The following is a 19401-nucleotide window of genomic DNA, read 5'->3' as shown; positions in this document are numbered from 1 at the left end:
ACATGTTTAATGCGCTGAGGTAAATGGAAAGGGTGCCTGCTAAACGTGCCTGTCTGTCACAGGCGGTTGTGCAACATATTTCCTATAAAATGTATTATATTTATTTTCATTAATACAATTTAATATATAAGTGTATTTTTCTTATAAGTTCAAGCAATAGTCTATTATGTTTGCTGTTCATTAATCAACCACTGGCATTGGCGTCGGAAGCAAATAAAACGTGGGTATGACCACATATAATTGTTCCGACGCCCATGGATTTCAGGAAGCAGGAGCGTGGTCAATGTTGTAGGTAAAACACGAAATGGAGTTTAATTTATTAGGGCATTCCTCAAGCAGAATGGATTCGATTAGCAGCGCTCTGAAAAGTGTAAAAAAAAAAATACATATGCGCTGAATAGAGACGATAAAAGTGGGTGGGTCCTATATTATTGGTCTTAAAACGTGGGTGTGTCCTGTCCCACCCACATATAATGGTTCTGACACCTACGGATTTCAGAAAGCAGGAGCGAGGTCAATGTTGTAGGTAAAACGCGAAATGGAGTTTAATTTATTAGGGCATTCCTCCAGCAGAATGGATTCGACTGGCGGCGCTCTATAATGGTTCCGACGCCCATGACCAGGGGCGATTCTAGAATTTTCATTTTAGGGGGGCTCAGCCCCCAGGGTAGGGTTTTATACTACTAACCTTATTGCAATCCACTATTCCATTGTATTCCCTGTATTTCACTGTAAAAAAATGAAAAATTTAGATGTGACCAGTCACTAGAAAATTTTGAGTTGTGAATGTAGTTTTTTTTTACAATTAAGATTTTTTTGTGGGAAGAAAAAACAATTATCACACTGTGATAAGGGCTGAACGCAGGGCTGAAGTTGAACGCAGCGAAGACGCATTGGATGAGAAACCGAACTGTGTATTGGTCCAGTAAACTGCAATTACAAGAACTGCACCGATGCAGATGTCATATCATAGCAATCCATCAATAAAAGCACAAACACCTTGTACTCTCTGATGTTCGCTCTGCTCGGCGTCCCTGCGGATTGAAAAACGCGCTGAATCCACGCAGACTCAGTTCAGGGGAGGAGCCGAAACATGACGCAGCTTGTCGCCGCTTCAAATGCGTTTTTAAAGGGGACTGAAGCGATCAAAAAATAATTAATCAATAATTAATAAAAAAAAATAATTAATCAAAAAAGGGGGCTGGGCAGAAGTTTAAAAAGAGCCTAGTGGCGCCCCTGCCCATGACCACGGGTATCGGATTTGGATCGGTCACGCACCACCGATACCCGATCCACTCAAAATGCTTGGATCGGCGTTTTTTTAATATGCACATAAAACAAACAGGGAAAATAAGTTTAAGCTAGTTTACGTGTTTCAGAAAGATGAAGGTCTTCACCATTTGTTAGATAGCCAATGACTCTGCTGTTCATACCTGAAGGGTATGAAGGGAAGTTCATTCCACCACCTCAGTGCCAGAACAGAAAAGTCTTGTTGTAAACTTATCTATTACACTGAGAGATGGTGGGACCAGTCACACAGCGTTAGTAGATAAGAGAGAGTGAGGTGCAGTGCAAGCAGGGACCTTTTCCTTTGTGTTGACAGTGAAAGTGCTTTCCTTTTATAAAGTCTTTTATTAATAAGAAGTTCATTTATAGACAAAAGAATTTCCTACTTTCTTTTCATCAAAACCTCAAACATACAGGAAAAAATGTTTTACTTATGTAAAAAATACTGTACATATTTGGGACTTGCCCAACCTTATATTTACAATATACACAATATGTCTACTGTGTGTTCAGGGGAAAAAATCTTTCCACTGTTAATGGAACAAATAGCTGCCATTCTTAATTATTTAGCTGGTGATGAGTTGAATTGTTGAACCTCAGGATCATCATTTTCAGGACTGCCATAAAAAAATGTCCCTAATGTGTAATGTCTAATAAATAAATCTGCATAACTTTAATATGCAACACCCATAGCTCATTGAGTTCCAATGATTGTTGTAGTAAAGTTGTACAATTACAGCTGAAGTGTTTTTAGTTGGTCTGTTAGTTGTAGTCAGTCCTGCTCCTCATCAGTAGCTGACTGCTGTTCAGTAGCCTCCTCGTCTGAGCTGGCCTGGCGAGCTGAGGTATGAAACAGACGCATCAGGTCCCGAAACCTCTTGGAAACCTACAGAACGCAGAACATGGTACAAAAATAAGTATGCAGAAAGTGCAGGATTTAGGACGTTATTTTTTACATCTTTTTTGGCACATACTTTTCAGGTACTTATTCAATAATCTAATTAAAGAGATGGATTTGTGTTTAAAAAATAAAAAGTGAGGAAATACCTCATTAGCAGTTTTGTTTCCAAGCTGTGCTGACACACATTGAAATGTGCTCTGACTGGCCCCTTGCTGCTGACAGGCTGTTAAAATGACCCGATCTGCCTCTCTGGAAGCAGGGACCAAAAAACAAAAATTAGAGATTAAACTGTATACAGTAGAGTAATTTGGTGCTAGTGTACCTCATTATATTGTTTCAAACACAACGTTTGTGACCAATATGCAAACAACAAAAAAAAAAAAAAAAAAACACCACCCACGTAAATGTTCTAATGACCTAGCTAATATAGGTATAGAATTATTGAATGAGGCTGCAAAGCACTGTCTATATAGCTGCTGACCTGGTCCAGAGGACAACTTTCTCTCCACTTGGAGTAAGGGAGATGTTCTTGGCACAGACAGGTGTTTCAGATGAAGGACTCTGCCTGTTCTGCTGTGCCATCTCTCTCTCTTCTGACAGAACAAAAGTGTCTGAGTATTCAGTGGTTGGAACCTCTTCTTCCTTTGTAGATGTATGAGGAAAGGAACACTGTTCCCCCTCCTTCCACTCCTCTTCCTCCTCTTCATCAGCATCCCTTTCCTCAGGGTTGGCTAAAGGGTCTGCCTCAGTGCACTCCCATGCTTGGACTTCTGGCTCTGATAGAGAGATAGACTGTTCTAAATAACAGTTGATCATTACTTGAATGTAAAACAAACTGAATGGTAGCTGCACATACCATGATGTAGACTGTTTGCCCCACCACAAGACTCATCTTTACCATCAGTCTCTGTCTCTTTCTTTTCTTCTTCTCCTTTTTCAGATTCCTCCCTTTCATCCTGCTTCTCGGGTAGAGGTTCTGCTGTCGGGAATGAGTGATCACCAGTCTTCAGTGACTTGGAGTCAACCGTAGCCTAAAGAACAGAGACACACACAAACACACACTAAGCTAATGATCTGACTAGAAACCAATATCCTGACATCATGACAAATTACACATCAATACACAATCCCACTGACCGTCACAACTCACATATGATACACATCATAAAAATACCAAAAGAACAAACTATTCAGAGCACAGATTATTCACTACTAAATTAGTAAACAAACAACACTTAATGATAAAATAAGACTCACTTTGATGCCATGGCAGCGAGGGCAGCCTTTCCTCTTGTGTCTGCGATGCTTAGCATCATGACTAGAGAAATGACAGTGGCAGGGGCAGTGCTTCTCTGGCCAATTACAAGCCTGCTGATAACATCACATGAACAGTCTCTTATAAAGTAACAGCATGAATAAATGAAAGTAACTGACTGATTTTGGGACCACAAATATGAATGTGTGATCACCAGAATTCTCCACAAGCTTACTGACCTTGTAGTCCCTGTGTGTACCTAGCTCTTTTCTTTTCCTGCTCTTTCCTGTTATTTGAGGAATTTTGGGTGTTTCTTCTTCCTCCTCCAGATCAGGGAGTGTGACTTCCTCAAACCCACCACTACCCAGGCTCAATCCATCACCCCCTTCGGTCATGTTCCCTCCATCCTCAGGCCAGATTGCTTCCTCAAACTGTCCTGGACGTGCTTGTGGTGGGCGGAGCATATCAAAGAACGCAGAGAACTCTCCTTGCAGGTGTGTGTGACCTTTAAGGAGGGTGGCCATCTGTGTTTTGAGCTGAGACACCAAGGATGAACACACCATTATTCAGACTACATGTACAAAACTCAAATTAGTTAGTAGGCACAGAACAGCAAAATTTGTAACTTTCTGTGCTAAACATAGTTATGGACTAAATGGCCTTTATGAACAATTTAAGTTTAGACTTAGAATAAAATGGGTTAATTTGTATATGCCTCCCACTCTCATATTGTTGCTCACCTCTTCTACCCCTGCAGGGGTGGGGGCAGATGCAGCCTGAAGAGCTTTCACAATTTTCTGGTAGTGAGAAGGATTTTCCCCAAAACTGATCTCCAGCTGTCTTAGGAACCTCCTGCTACGCTCAAAGGCCTGCTGCTCCTCAAACTACATATTAAAAAACGTAATCATCTGATATTACGGACATTGGCTTTTAGTTCAACTGTACATTTGTTACTACAGTGAGATTCCTGATCACCAACAAGAATTCTGCAATGCTGTAATGTAATTCTGTAATGAATTCTGTAAAGGCTATGTGATTACAGATGCTTCAATAATCATCATTTTTGCTTCATTATTTTGGAATGGTATACAGAATAAATTCATTTGTGAATTACTGAGTGAATAATGGATGGCATACCAGGCCACACTCCAGAGCCTGCTCTGGAAGAAGAAAAGCAGCAAAGTCCCTCAGCAGCTCTGGCCAGTCTTTGAGCAGAGGTTTGAGCTGACGGAAGAGCTCAATAACATTACGGCTCTCGATTCCTTGCTCGAACTCATACAACAAACTCAAAAATTCCTCCACCTTGCCTGGAGTGTCCTGCAATGCCTCCCTTACCTGAGAAACAAACAGGTTGAGAAGAAATAGACTCTGTTCAGACTCTGAGATATTGTTGATTACAGATTTAGGATTTATCCTGCAGATGATTAAATGTTTGTGTTTAAAGGTTAAAAGTTGCCTGACCCTGCTGAGGTAGGCCTGGGCATAAGCAATGTCCTTGCTCTCCCTCATCGGATCACTATCCAGGATGTGATCATCACAGAGCAGGAGGAGTTTTGAAGTATCCTTGCTGCCCCGTTCCTGTCGCCTGCTTTTCCTAAGACTGCGAGGTGGGGGACGAGCACGACCTGCCAAAAGTAAAGAATCGTGATAAATCTGTGCCCTAATCTTTTCCATAGACACAGAAATGACTCGCATTAAAATGTATAATTCAAGCTTATCCACTGAACAGACCTCTACCACGTCCTGCTCCTTTCCCACTGATCTGTGGAGGGTCATCCTCCTGAGGTGCATCTCCTTCAGGTAGTTTTCCTCCATCTCCCTCTGTGGGCTCTAGGTCTTCACCTTTTATTGCTCCATCCTCCTCATCTTCTGAATTCTCTTCCTGTGAGTTTTGCGAGATTGGCGAAGTTGGGGAGGTGGGCGAGTTTGGAGAGTTGTCCTCCTCCGAATCCCCTTCCCCACATAACCTCCGCTCAGATGCCAGCCAAGTCAGTTTCTCCATTGTCTCCTGCAGAGGTAATTAAAATAAGACATTTGTTAAGTGCTTGGAGTTTCATCTAGCCATACATCGTTGTTCTGAATTCACTCCAAAGCCATTTTTGTTGATCATTTACCCACTATAAATTTTATGAAAATGTATGTTTTATTTCTTCTGTCAATTCAACTAAAAGAATTTAACGATGCAGATCAAACCTGCAATTCAGGCACTGAGAGAACAGATTCCTCAGATGCTGATGACATCACTTCCTCCTCATCCTCATCCTGTGTGAGCTCATCAAAGTCCTCCTCTTCCTCTTCACGCTCTCCATCCTTATCATCATCATGTCCATCCCGTCCTCCATTCCCCTGCCTCTCTCTTCCACCATCCCCATTTCCTCCCCTCTCTCCGTCATCATTTGCATCCCTCTCTTCACCTCCACTTTCTTCGTTCGGATGTCCTTCTCCCTCCCCTCCTCCGTATTTCTTGTTCAATCCCCCATCTCCCCCAGGAGTTTTCTGGTTTTCAGTGCCAGAGGTAAAAGTGAGGAGTCCTGGTACTTCACCTGTACTGCTCATTTGTCCTTTACTCCTGTTTGTGTCAGCAGGAGCCTTAGTTTTGAAATCACCTCTTTCTTGACTGAAGTGGCTGCTGTGCTGTTCTCCAATGATAGGGTTGCTCTCCATCACATTCTTTAAAGTCACTGTACTGCTGTCCATATGGCTGATATTTCTCAAACTGGAGTGTGATCTGCAGGAGGACTCAGACAGCTTAAGAAGTGGGCTTGCAAACAGAGCATTTGCCATATCTTCGCCACCTACCTCTGCTCCTGCCTCCATATCCTCTTTCCACAATTTCCCATCACCCATTTCTGTCCTTGGCAGATGTGGGGCTTGGCCTGTAGCACCTTCCAAAGGCATTCCAACAGTAAGGAGGGATAAATGATCTGGCATGCTTGATGTAGAAAAAGTCTTGTGTGCAATTTTTTGCTGAGGCACTTTGCTTTCAATCTTAGCCAAATGCAACTGAGGCTGATTTCGGATCAGACTGGTTATGGGCAGTAGAAAGGATTGTGGTGTGCCTGCCTGTGAAGCTGCTTGAAGTAGCATATAATGAGAATTAGATGCATCGTTGTGAGCAGAAAGTCCTTGAGGGCTGGTGGTGCGTGACTTATCTCTAATAGATCTACTACTGAGCAGTAATGAACTACAGTCGTGATTTGCAGTGATTGTGCTATTAACTATAGCATCTGGCAAAGGTTTGCTTTGATAATTTGACACTAGTGCATCACATGCAAATTTACCCTTCACTGTGGGCAAGGACTGTTCCTGATCACCCACACTTTGCACTCTAGGGCTTGATTTGGGGCTTTCAGTCATGTGAAGTGGAGGTGAAGGGGTGTGTGAGAAAAACACAGGACTAGACTTCAATTCAAACTCACTGTCTACTGGCTCCTTATTAGTGTCTGGGCTTGATATCTTGACAATGTGGCTATGCAGTGGCCTGGACAGTGTTCCTGATAAAGGGCGACCACTGACCTGTTGGGTAAATGAATCCTGAGGGGGTGGAGTGTTTGAGGACTTGACCAATCCTTGTGAGTCTGCTGGTGGATGAACATAAGGAGTATCCAATAAGGAGGAAGGCTGGATGATGACCATGGATGGAGCTGTATGTGAGCTGTAATCCATAAAGTTAGCAGATGGTGCTGTGCTGCTGGGAGTCACACTAACAGGGGTATGATGGTGCAGCTGATTTGGGCTAAAAGGGGAAGGCTGAATGGGAAGCAGTTGTCTAGGCATGATTTGTTTTCTAGGCACCTCTGCTTTTGTCTGCAAAATGTTTATGCTCTTACCTACCCCATTAGCAGGGATAGGCCTATTACAGGCTAGAGTTGGAGGTATGTGAACTGTAGCTGGGGGCAAACTAGCAGGAGGCTCTGTGGGGTTAACACAGCCCTGCTGTGGAACGATATACTGGACGTTAACAGCAGCAACAGAGTTTAATGGCACTGTTCCATGAGCAGGGGTTGTGGTTTCTTGGTTAACTGGAAGAGCCTCATTTACTGGAATTAAGGGGCTTTGAGTTAACAGGATTACACCTTGAGAGGGGAGGGGTGCTGGGACTCGGGACAATAAATTAACTGTACCAACAGGGCACAAAGGAGCCTTTGCTAATGGTGTGGAAGCAGGACGTGCAAAACCGTGCAGCGGACGGGGCTTGTGTGGTCGTACAGAAGTTTTACGTTTGGCTGAAGGATGCAGTTGCAGATTTAAACCTTTTGGGAGGGACCATGGGTACTGTGTTCCCTCAGGAAAGGTTGAAAGAGGAGGTGAATTTGTCCTTATATTAGATGATGTCCTCTCTTCTGATTGTCTCTGAAACACTGCTTTATGTATGCATGGCAAACTTTTCTGTTGGAAGAAAACAGAATATTTTGACAGTTCAGTTTATTCTGAGTAAATTTCAAATGATGGTCCATTATCACGTTTGCAGAGACAATTCTGTGTACAAAATTCACAAATTTCTGTTATGCAAAAAAACCAAACAACCCAAATAAACAGTTTTATAGAACACCACTGATCATCCTTATAACGTCTACCAATAGTATAGTGCAATTATTGTAAAGAGGCTTCATAGTTCAGTACCAAAAGCCAGTTTGGCATGATGATCTTGTCTCTCTCTACAGGTGGACGCTCACTGCCTGCAACAACTGGACAGCATGCAACAGGTAGTGGAGGAACTGTGTGGTGCTGACAGTAAAACTGAAGAAAAGAACAAGTCATGTTAACAACGGTAGCAGATCTTACGAAGAGATACAACAATCCATTACAAGTACAAAATGAATTCTATTTGAAATCTAAAAGATGTATCTCTAAATTATTCCTTGCACCTTGATGATGTTGTCTGTAGTCCGACTTGTGCACATGTCTTTCACACGGACACGTAGCTGCTCCACCCTTTTAGGCTGAAGAAGATACTGACTCATTAAATGGTAGGGGAATTCGGTCTCACTGAAGTGCTTCAGCCCCAGAACAATCAGACTAGAGACAGAAACAGACGAAACAAAAAATAAGGAGGGAGAAAGGAATTGGATAGGTTTGTGATAGTCTTTTTAGGCATTCATTAGTAAAATATACCCTTCAGAATTTCAGTAAATTTAATGTAAAGGGTACATTTTTAAGCATACCCATCCTCTCCTTTTGTATAAATAGTTTTGCTGCGTGGAGGTTGCAGGGCAGGGTCCAGGCTGCAATGGGGCAGTAACTCAGGGTACAAGAAAGCTGACCTAGTGGCAAACAGCCAGGCCAGGTGAGGTGGAAGAAATGGGTAGCGATGCACTGCAGAGAGACAGAGAAACACAGACAGAGTTTGTGACAAGTGATCTTTTGCTGATGTAATCTATCCTCAGCTACATGCATTATATTGCCATATTCTTTTCTGAAATATTGCTAATTTCCTCACTCAAAATTTGAAGTTATATTAGCTGTTTGTATACCACTGCTCTACTGGTTTGTTTTACAAAATAGCCAATAAAGATTACTAAAACTAAAAATTTTGAGAATTATAACTGTCAAAAATTAGTAGGAAGTGTAGAGTCCCTTGCTTTGAATGATGTCAGCACATTAGTTTCTCACACTGCTGTCAACGCACAAAAATTTTTGTTTTAATTTTTTGGTTAGCATTCTCAAATTTTGATCACTGTGTTTTTCACAAAATAAAGGTTTCTGTTTAAGTGCCTTTGTTATTCTGTAAAATATGCTAGTAGAACAATGGTATATCGACAGCTAAAATTCCATCAGCAATGAATATTAACAATATTTCAGTAAGTCAAGTGTTTCTAAATTATCTAATTTTGAGGTGTGTGTGCACGCTTGGTACGATTTAAATTTGGTAATAGGGCTGGGCGATATGGCCTAAAATAAAAATCCCCGATTTTTTCACAAAAGATCTGATTTACGATTTAAATCGATTTTCTCTCCCTCATAGATAGATCGATAGATCTATCTATCTATCTATATCCACACATATATATACACATATATAGCTATAGCAATGGCTACATTTATGTCCCAAACAACAAAGTACTGTCAGCTAAATTGGTCTACATGACAAACATGACGTGAGAAATAAAACATAACGCTCTTATAAGCATGTTCATTTCTAACGCTATACACAACATAGATTATAATGTTTGTTGATGCGTATAACAGGAATTCACTGTATCCGTGATCGCTTTCCAACGGGCCCCCTTCTTATCATACCATATCTTACCAGAGGTGGACGTCAATGGATGTTAAAGAGAAAACCGATTTTCATTCAAACAGGTCAACATAAACTACACATTTGAGTTAATCGATAAAATCGATTTATCGCCCAGACCTATTTGGTAAGTTCATGAAAAAAAAGAAAATGCATCTCACCAGCATGCGATTTTGTACTTCTGGGCTGAGGAGTGGTTTGGGAGGCTGTTTTTTCCAGCTCTTCCAGCAAGTCCATAGAGGGATGCAAGTTACACACCCGAAACGCACTTTTAAACCCAGGATCAACCACTGCCCTCATCTGCTCTGCCCGTTCTGCAAATGACTGCAACTCCATCTAAAACACAGAACAGAAAAATAGTACAGCATTATTACTGTTAAACACAGATGATGAATACTGTAAATACTGTTCCAGGACTTAATTTTATAGATTGTAATTCAACGTAGAGAGCAGAAATAATTTTGACAAGATTTACAAAGCTAACAAATAATTGGTTTGGAGTGATTTATATGGACCATTTAAAGGGAAATAATAAAAAAATAAACTATTTTGCACTGACACTGGTCTGGTTTGGAGTGCAAGTGTTGATTAAGGTCCAGTTCATTTGGAGTCTGATGCTTTTTTAAAAAAAATAAAAAAAAGACTTTAGTCGTTCTTAGGCTGCTTTGCTATGTGTTTTGACAGAAAATCTTGGCTATATTCCTCAAGTTATGAAATGACAGCTACTACAGAGCTATAACCTTTTTAGTGAAACACCCAGAGAGTAGTGAGCCTCTTCTCCAGAGAAATCCCCTCAACTCTTTTATATTTCTCTTACACAGGAGAGAAAAGAATCTTTGATATTTACCAAGAAGAGTTTGGTGGTAGTGGCCTGGCTCTGTAATGCCTCCACAGAGCTACACAGCATGTTCACCTGCGTCAACAACTGGACATGCTATAACACAAACACACAGTGAATCTCTATGTACTCAAAAGATTATAAAAAGGCATTATAATGTACGGTTATATCAATACAAAGCAGGATGAATCCTCTGAAAGAACCATTTGCAATGTGAAGTAATAATGGTGTAGATCTGTAGTTACCAAATAAGTCAGAAATCTGTGTGCTGTGATTCTGCATGTTCTCTCCTGTAAACCTAATACCAAGTTCCCTTTACTCACCTGCTGGACCTGCTGTTGTAGCTGCTGTTTCTGAGTAGGTGTCACCATCAAGGTACAGGGTGGAGAGAGGAGGATCATGGCAGTCCCTAGTGCATTGCACTGTGGATGGCTCTGTTGTTCTCGACGCAGCTGGAGAGCGTCCAGCTGCTCACGGACTGTACGCCTGCACTCGGTCAACATGTGGGCCAGAGGCTCCTCAAATCTGGGCACAGGAGAACAAACCGTTAACCCTTTTAGCCATATTTTGTAGATAACTTGTGAGCTCTGAAACATTGCAGTGGTTTTTCCTACATTTCCTTGTGCTTATGAGCATTTCTGCTATAAAACATACAGTGAATTCAGAATGTTTTAGATCTCATTCAGTTTTTGCACATTTGTCTTATAGATGAAAGCAACCACAAGTTTAAAAACAAAAATCTAGCAAATTTATTAAAGCTCCAAATTTTAATCTTTGCAGATGTTCTGTGGGGTTTCATTCGTATCACAGTGGTCTACAAAAATTTCCTTGGATTTCATGGCTAGCTTTGTGGTCTGACATGCACTTTGAATGGTGGCTGTGTGCCTTTTTAAATCATGTCCAATCAATTGCATTTGCCACAGATGGAACCACAGGAGACACCTTTGGGATAAACTGGGATATTATAACCTACCGCATTATAATTTGATATTACAACTAAATATATAACAAAACTCCTTTAATCCTTTTTTAAAAATTGTAAACAGTATTTGAGGATTAAGGGTAATTGTGATAAATCATGAGTTATGGAGCCCCGTATCACATTCTATGTTAAAGAGAATTATGGGAACAGTGGTAAGTGTGTGCATGTAATCTAAACCAGTAAATGGTTTAACTACCCCCATGTTCGCTTATTGGCAACATATTATACAGAAATGAATAATATTCCTTGTAAAAAGCAAATCATTAAAACGTTTCTCCAACAAAAGGCACCTAAGAGCTGAATGTAAACTAGGAGTTCCTTGTTCACTGAATGCTGTGTCATCCCTTACTCATTTGAACACTGCCTTTCAACAGGAGACATACTGCCACAAACACACTCACCAGAGGATAAACATCAGGGATAACTTAGAGCACATATGCACTGTAGCTCTGCAGTGTTGACACCTTGCTCTTGCTCTGCTACAAGGCAGGTGACACTTTGAGCACTTTTCTCTGCCTCCCTACCCAAACAGACCCAGCATGTCTCTGCTGCTCCGTCCCAAAGGGAGGACTGTGCGTGTGTATGTAGAAATGAGCACTGTTGCTGTATATGGAGATGTTCATTTGCATTACAAGATTAAATCAGTTGTGTACATAATTGTAAAAAAAAAAAAAAAAAAAAAGAATTCATGATGACCAGCTAGTGACAGATGAATATGCATTTCTCTGCATTTTTGTATTTTAAACTCCGTTATATTGAGTGAAAGTGAGTCATTGAAGGAGTCAGTTCACCTTTGATTGTCTATTTTGTATATTTCTGGCTTGTGTATAATGTATTTGATGGTCAGGAGAACATAATACACAGGTGAATTAAACCTGCAGGGATCACACGGTGGAAGCAGCCAAAACTTTAGCTAGCTAAAAAAAAAAGTGTACAAAATCCAGTAGAGTCTATTCAACATGCAGAGAGTCATAAACACTTAATCCTGGTCCCAGACTGCATACTACTGTACCACATTAAAATTATTTGACAGTGTCTCACTGGTGTTATTACCATTTTAAACATGCTACTTATTGCTAGGGAGTTTGTAAAGTAGCACTGAATTCTCTCTGAACTTACACTGACTTGGATGTCATGTCCTAAATTAATATGCAGAGCATGACACATCACCACTAATTATAAAATTATTTTATTACCAGTGTGAGAAAAATCTCACATTCAGCAACATTAAATGGTGATTTCAAATATAGAGTAAGAGTGGCAAGTTTATTCGGTTAAAGTGTGACATTTCTTAAGTGATCAACTTCTCTTCAAAATTCAAGATCGCATTTCAAATGCTGAAACAGACTGAAAACATATTGTGAGATGTTTCGGTGAGTAAACACTCAATACTGATCAGCATCGGGGATGCTGGATGGAACCTGCTATATTGTACAGTCCATCCTATGGACACAAGCTGCGTTTATGCTTTGATTATGTAGGGTTGACTGACAACAGGAGAAGCTTTAAGTTTTGCCTCCAAAAAAATTAAATATAGGGTAAAAAAATTGAATGACAGACATGTTCTGTAGTAGCACCATAGTACGCCCTACTGAATACATGCCTTGAGGCACCATCTATGAAATTTATAGAGATAGAGAGACAGATGACAGACAGCACGTGTGTGTGTGTGTGTGTGTGTGTGTGTATGTGTGTGTGTAAGAACAAAGAGTTCTGGCTTGGTAACAGATTGTACATGTGTGATGGACAGGAAAAATGAAGGTGTACCGAATTGCTTGAGGAACATTGAATTTGGCAGGGCTTTGTGAGGACACTTTTTCCAGCTCCCCATCTTCCTCATGGGCATCTTCATCCTCATTTACTCTCACCTCGTCCTGAAACTACGAGTGAGACAAAAGGCAGTTAGCACAAAGGGATGGAATATGAAAAGTATTATATGATCATAAGATCTGCAAACATGTGTATATTGTTAGCTGCTTATCGATCGTGTTACCGTCTCAAATAACTCCTCCATGAGCTCATTAACTTCCTTCTCTGCAGGAAAAGTGAGAAAAGAAATGATAATATGTTAAACCATGAAACTTGGCTGTCTTGTTCCATCTACATTACAGAAATGTGGCATCATAGTTACAAGTGCACAAAAAAAAAAAAGAGAATAAAGGCCTGACTGAACTCACTAGTAATGCGAACTGCACGGTCGTTGCGGTAGTCCTCTAAATCAGGCTCATCAAGATCTTCAAGAAAATTATATTCAGGATCATCATCATCATCATCATCATCACCATCTTCTGAAAAGAAACAATAACAGGTTAGAGGGCAGAAAGTATTTTTTAATGCAAGAATTATTCAACATTAGTTGTCAAATTCATTTGGGATTAAAGATCAACAACAATAATATGACAAAAATACATTTTTTCATCAAAATTTGAAAAGATCATTCAAAGAAAGGAAAATATGAAGTCATAAAATAACAAATGTGTGAAGGTGTCCATGCCAGATGCTTAGTTAAATACAGCTCTATCGTTTGTTGCAGATCTGACCTTCATTGTACAAGTGTGAGGTCATGAGTCCCTGAAGCCAATGGCTCCACTCTTTGTCCTCCAGTGCTGAGACGCAATCATACATGTCTGGTGTTATGTCAGGAGCCTTAAGCTCTGCTTCTAGCTGGTCCAATGGGACATCCTTCAAGGGACGCTTGGATCGTGTCCGGCCTGCCACCAGGCTTTCCTCAGCATTCTCACCACTACTCAGAGTCTGAGAAAGAGAGAGGTCTGATTGAGTTCTTTTAAATTGAAAAGCTCTCTCTGGGAGACAGTAGAGATACAAATAAACAAAGTTATTAGTAAAGAAAAATCATATCTTTGGCTGTCAAAAGATGTTCAGTGAGTATTATGCTACTTGTCTTGCTGAGTGCATGAAAATCTACAAGCGCATAACCCTAATCCTAACCCCAAGGTACAACTTTAGAGTCTAAGCTGAAGTGCTGATGTTCTAGGCTTAAAATTGAGCCATACTTTTAGCCATGCATACAATTTTTTTAATTCTTCATAAATAATCTAATAACTTATTCTCCAACAATCCTTATACCGGGTAAGGCTCAATGCTGAGGGGGTTAAAATCCAGCTCTTCATCGACAGCATGCAGTTTCTCCATAAATGAATCAAGAGCCTTTAATGGCCGAGAAGGGACACCAGACTGGGATGGCGGAGCAGGAGGGCCCATAGGCACTGCTTCTACTCTCAAGTGCCTCTGCTTCTTCAAAAGAAAGAGAAACAAAGAAAGGAATGAAAAAAAAAAATGAAGAATGCATTTGTGTGCTTGTTTAGACTGTGTAAATGTAAATAATTTTTGTTAAAGTTTTAGATACTTTTTTTGGTCCCATCAACAAATCGAATTCCAAGTTATGACTCAAAAATGGTTAATAACACACACACACACACACACACACACACACACACACACACAAACCCCACTGTCCCACTTTTTGTGGAGGCCAAAAATGTTCTAAAATCTTATTGCGAATTGCAACTGTCGTATGTACCATTTGTGGACTGTTGCTTCTTTCTTCATCGACCTCGGAGACCTCTAGGGGTGTACAAGAGCGAGCTCGTCTACTGATACGTGGTGATGATGCTATGCTATCCATGTCGCTCTCGAGGATAGTCTGTGTGTCACAAACAATTAATTGCATCAAAAGTGTTTTTTAAAAAAAAAAAATCACGTGTTTTTTTATATTATAAGTTTCCTCAGAAAAAGAAATCATAAATGAGTAAGATTTGCACACCTCTTCTGCAGTCTCGTCCTCTTCGTCCTCATCAGGATAATATTCTTCATCTGAAGAGTCCTCCTCATCCTCAAGAAGGATGTCCACAAACTGAGGAGGCTGAAAAGAAAATGCACAGCGCTTTAATTTTGAAAAAAAGATGCTGCAAAATAAGATGTTATGGAGGTTAAGGAGGTTATGATTCTATGCTGGAAATCAGAATGGCTGTGATTCAGTGTTGAGGGTCACCACAGTGAAAGAATCACACAAGGCACAGACACCGTGAAAGAATCACACAAGGGGAAAATGTGACAGGCAATAAAAAAAAAAAAGCACCACCACCACTGGGTATGATTTGTGACATTATGATTTCCAGGGATCACTTTTATCCTTATGAGGTAATAGGATTTAAATGCTTTTTGCTTCACTGAATCCTTAATTCTTGTTGTAGATGTTATAAAAACAACATAAAAGTGTTAACACAACTAAAAGAAAAAAAGATACCTTTAATTCTTTTGACTGCTTGATAGGTGAGATATTCCAATTTGGCATTCCCTGAAAGAAAGCCAAGCAGTTATATCAAATAATATCCACTGGTTCTACAACAAGCAATGCCAACTAATGAACAAAAATACAGAACAACCAACAGACCAAACTCACCACCCCTTTCTCAACAACTTCTTTGAGCTTTGAACGGGTCATTTTGGGCTCCTGTGTTGACAGAATAAAAGAACAAACTCTCTGAAGTCAAAAGATCATTACATTGCAATAATTATAAGGGAAATATCAAAGCTGAAAACACTGATGGATTTACATGGGCTTTAGTCATAAACAGTGAAATGACATACAAACATGGGCATGTCCTGGGTCTCTCTGATAGCAGCTTTCATCATGGCTACTACATGCTCATTGGTGATCACTTCCTATGGATAAACAAGCACAAAACACAGGAAATTACTCTTCATAAACATCTTCACTCTTCATGAACAGGCTTCTTTAAACAGATGATTCTCATTATAACAAAAGTGTTCAGCACAAGTCGACTCTGATGGACCTACATGAATGATGCTGCGCACGTGGACTGAAGTTAGGTTGTGCTGCTTAGACTTGACGGCTAAATCCCTGTCCAGTTTTCTGAACTCTTCCTCACTGTCCTCATCGAGATCGGATCCTTCAGCATCTCTCTCATTATCTGCCATTGCTCTGTAATCATTTGATGGCAATTCTTTTAGCGGGTTTCCTCCACTCTTTCTCAGCTGTTCTGGTTCACTGGTTTCCTCTTCATCTACACAGAATCGATAAATAAAGCTCATTATAGCTCATTATAGGTTAGTATTTTTGAATAAAGATAGTTCAAAATGTCTTAAAAATTAGAGGAATTTACTAACCCAGTCTGATGACCAGTCCCAGCTCTGCGTCCACCTCTGACTGAAGTGGGGATGACTCCAGACTGCTGGAAGTTTGTACCATTTCAAACCCACTCTCAGCTTTACCTAGAGAGGGAAGGCAGGAAGGAAAATAATTACTAAAATTATTCAGTATAATTTGATAACAGCAAAAGAATTTTAGATCGCACCAATAATTCAACTTTGTGTTGAATTCAAAAAATTGTGTTGAGATACACTAAAGAAATGCTAAGCATGAATCTCCACTTCTACACCACTCCAGGACAACTTGTTTTATTTCTAGAGAGTCACTACTGGCAAATATTTAATAATCTGTAATGCCATCCTTTTTTTTTTTTTTTTTTTTTTAAAAAAAACCATTAAATACATGACATTTACTGCTTCTGAACATTATTCAATATATAATCCAGAACATGCACTGGAATAGAAAAGCCTTTCAAATATTAAATTAATGATATTCATGCTCCAATTAACCAGATGAATGGAGTAAAATATACACCATGTGGGCTTTGGTATGTTCTCCAAATTCATAATCCAGTGATTACTGCATTTTAGTTTTCTATTTAACGTGCAACCAATTAACCTTATTACACGTTTTATGGCCTTTACCATGTGTGGACTAACTCATTTGCACTAGAAGTAGAAGTATAGGCCCAACTTCAAGCTGTAATCTTGTAAACTTAATCAAAACAAGTACAATCATGTCCTTCAAGTGCTCATACGGTACCTGTTTCTTGACCATGACACTTAAACCTAGATGAATTCCTTCTGGGAGAAGATGTATTTGGGACTTTTCTCTTGCTGGGAATGAAAATCCTCTTCTCTGGACTGAAGGTCAGTCTGCTTTCAGCATGAGCTCTTGGCTCCCTCCTGGCAACTTTTGCATGTGTAGGCTCTGGAGAGCTGGACTTCCATTTCCGGCCCGTTTTCATCTCGCTTCTAAAAGTAACGAAAAGAGACAGAACATGTGCTTGTTACATTTAATATACTAGATGTATTCTTGTGGTGAATTTACCCAGATTCTAAAGCAGTGACAAAAATAATAACATTGCAATGATAAACAACATGCTTTAAATACATTGTGGCTAGTTTAATGCACTCGGGAATGGTTGTGAATTAGCTGATTAGTTAAATCAGCTGTGTTAGATCAATGAAAATACAGGGAATACTTCAAAACAAGGGTTGGGAATGTGTTTTAATGAAAAATCTAATCTAAACCACTGTAAGTTCCATCCATTTCTGAACATCTTATTCTACCCAGGGTCACAAGGAGCCTCGGTCCTATCCCAGGGGACTCTGGGGCAAAAGGCGAGGGACTCCCTCTACAGAGTGCCAACTCATCACAGGGCACAATCGCGCACACACACTAGACAATTCAGACATGCCAATAAGCCTAAAACACATGTCTATATAAAAGGGAGTACCAGAGGTAACTCACAGAAAACAACTGATAAGGTATTTGGTAAGCAGAGCAAATTGGACCATTAATGACAGGGTCGTGTGTTTGGGCAAGTTAAAACAAAAACAAACAACATCAAAAACTCTGACAAGACCTAGTTTCATTACAATAATCCGAATTAAATGTAATATTTTACAACAGGAAAAAGGTAAATGCAGACAAGTCCACAAACGTTTCTATTGTTTAATAATTTGGAAAGACTTTAAGAGAGCAAGGTGATTGTGGAGTTGATGATCAATTATGCATCAGAAATGCATGAGAAATATAGTTTTCACACGCAAAGGCAGAGGAAAATTAAGACAATGTCTCTTTTCCATTTACCCACTTTTTGTGGTATGTAGTTTACCAAGGAGGTGTTTAGACCTGGCAACCCTGGTTAACGATAATACATTGAACACAGTTACATAAACTTTAATAAGAGTTGCCTGCACGTGTGATGGATCATATGATATGTATGACAGTTTCTAGACGTTTTGATGTTATATATTTATTAACGTCGTCTTTACACAACAAATCTATGGTCACATAGCTATGGATGTGGTGAAAGTTTAATAGTCCATGTAAAAGTCTGTGATTCGGTAGATAAAATAACTAAATTCTTGTGTTTTTGAATAAACGACAATTAAGTTAAATATCTAATTAGTCGGAAATGTTTTTAAGCATGTGGACTGGAGCACTTTAAAATAAAATAAAACGTTTTGTTGACAAACCCGTTCCTTGATATGCAGCCAGTTTTGACTGAAAGCTTAATTAGTAAACAACATAAACAAAGCTAGCTAGCTAAGCTAACAATACACAGCAAATTTCTACCTCAAAGTGTTTTTTTTTTTTTAAGAAATGTAATATGTAATATTAAATATGTAACAAATTTCCTTTTATTACTTTTATTATTGAAGTAATACACTACTTACCCGTATGCTGATATTAGTAGCCATCAGAAGCTAGCAAACCTAGCAACAATAAAATAATGTTTGGCGGGTGTTACAAAGATTTCCTTCCGCGAGGACTAGTGGCTGAAATAAATAGCACCGCCCCCTGCAGGATAACTTCTAACCATCGTGCTGGATCATGTGCTGGATCATGTGAGGTGGTGATGTGGTGATGTGGTGCAAAATCAGGGTTGGGAGATTTGAATTACATTTTTTTTACAAATGTATCTTGTAGTAATTAATTGTTAGAAATAATGTATTATTATTATTATTATTATTATTATTATTATTATTATTATTATTATTATTATAGTCATAACAATGTTCTTGTGTGTGTCCCAGT

At 39.6% G+C, this 19401-nt stretch overlaps 1 protein-coding gene across 4 annotated transcripts; it reads right to left on the bottom strand.

Annotated features, from left to right (window-relative positions):
- Positions 1-1663: 1663 nt before the first annotated feature.
- On the bottom strand, positions 1664-19139 carry gon4lb (gon-4 like b). 4 transcript variants are annotated; one of them, XM_060870294.1, is made up of 31 exons: positions 19041-19139; positions 17398-17609; positions 16653-16757; positions 16323-16549; positions 16113-16187; positions 15925-15975; positions 15769-15819; positions 15286-15384; positions 15043-15165; positions 14589-14756; positions 14042-14255; positions 13679-13789; positions 13495-13535; positions 13269-13381; positions 10843-11044; positions 10529-10615; positions 9843-10017; positions 8609-8759; positions 8312-8462; positions 8067-8183; positions 5637-7832; positions 5175-5451; positions 4905-5068; positions 4581-4778; positions 4184-4327; positions 3683-3979; positions 3446-3559; positions 3045-3219; positions 2670-2964; positions 2335-2437; positions 1664-2173 (listed from the first exon to the last, which is right to left on the bottom strand). In XM_060870294.1, exons 2-31 carry the CDS (start codon positions 17600-17602, stop codon positions 2060-2062), a joined length of 6543 nt encoding a protein of 2180 aa, XP_060726277.1. In that variant the 5' UTR covers positions 17603-17609; positions 19041-19139; the 3' UTR covers positions 1664-2059. The 4 variants fall into 4 exon arrangements, with proteins under 4 accessions (XP_060726277.1, XP_060726278.1, XP_060726279.1 ...); XM_060870295.1 differs by having other exon boundaries at positions 3446-3556; XM_060870296.1 differs by having other exon boundaries at positions 13679-13786.
- Between the last annotated feature and the right edge of the window lie 262 nt (positions 19140-19401).

The sequence above is a fragment of the Tachysurus vachellii genome, chromosome 5 (genome assembly GCF_030014155.1).
Source record: "Tachysurus vachellii isolate PV-2020 chromosome 5, HZAU_Pvac_v1, whole genome shotgun sequence".
Classification (NCBI taxonomy): Eukaryota; Metazoa; Chordata; class Actinopteri; order Siluriformes; family Bagridae; genus Tachysurus; species Tachysurus vachellii.
Note: the sequence above shows the minus strand (reverse complement) of the source record. Positions and strands in the feature narration are given on the sequence as shown.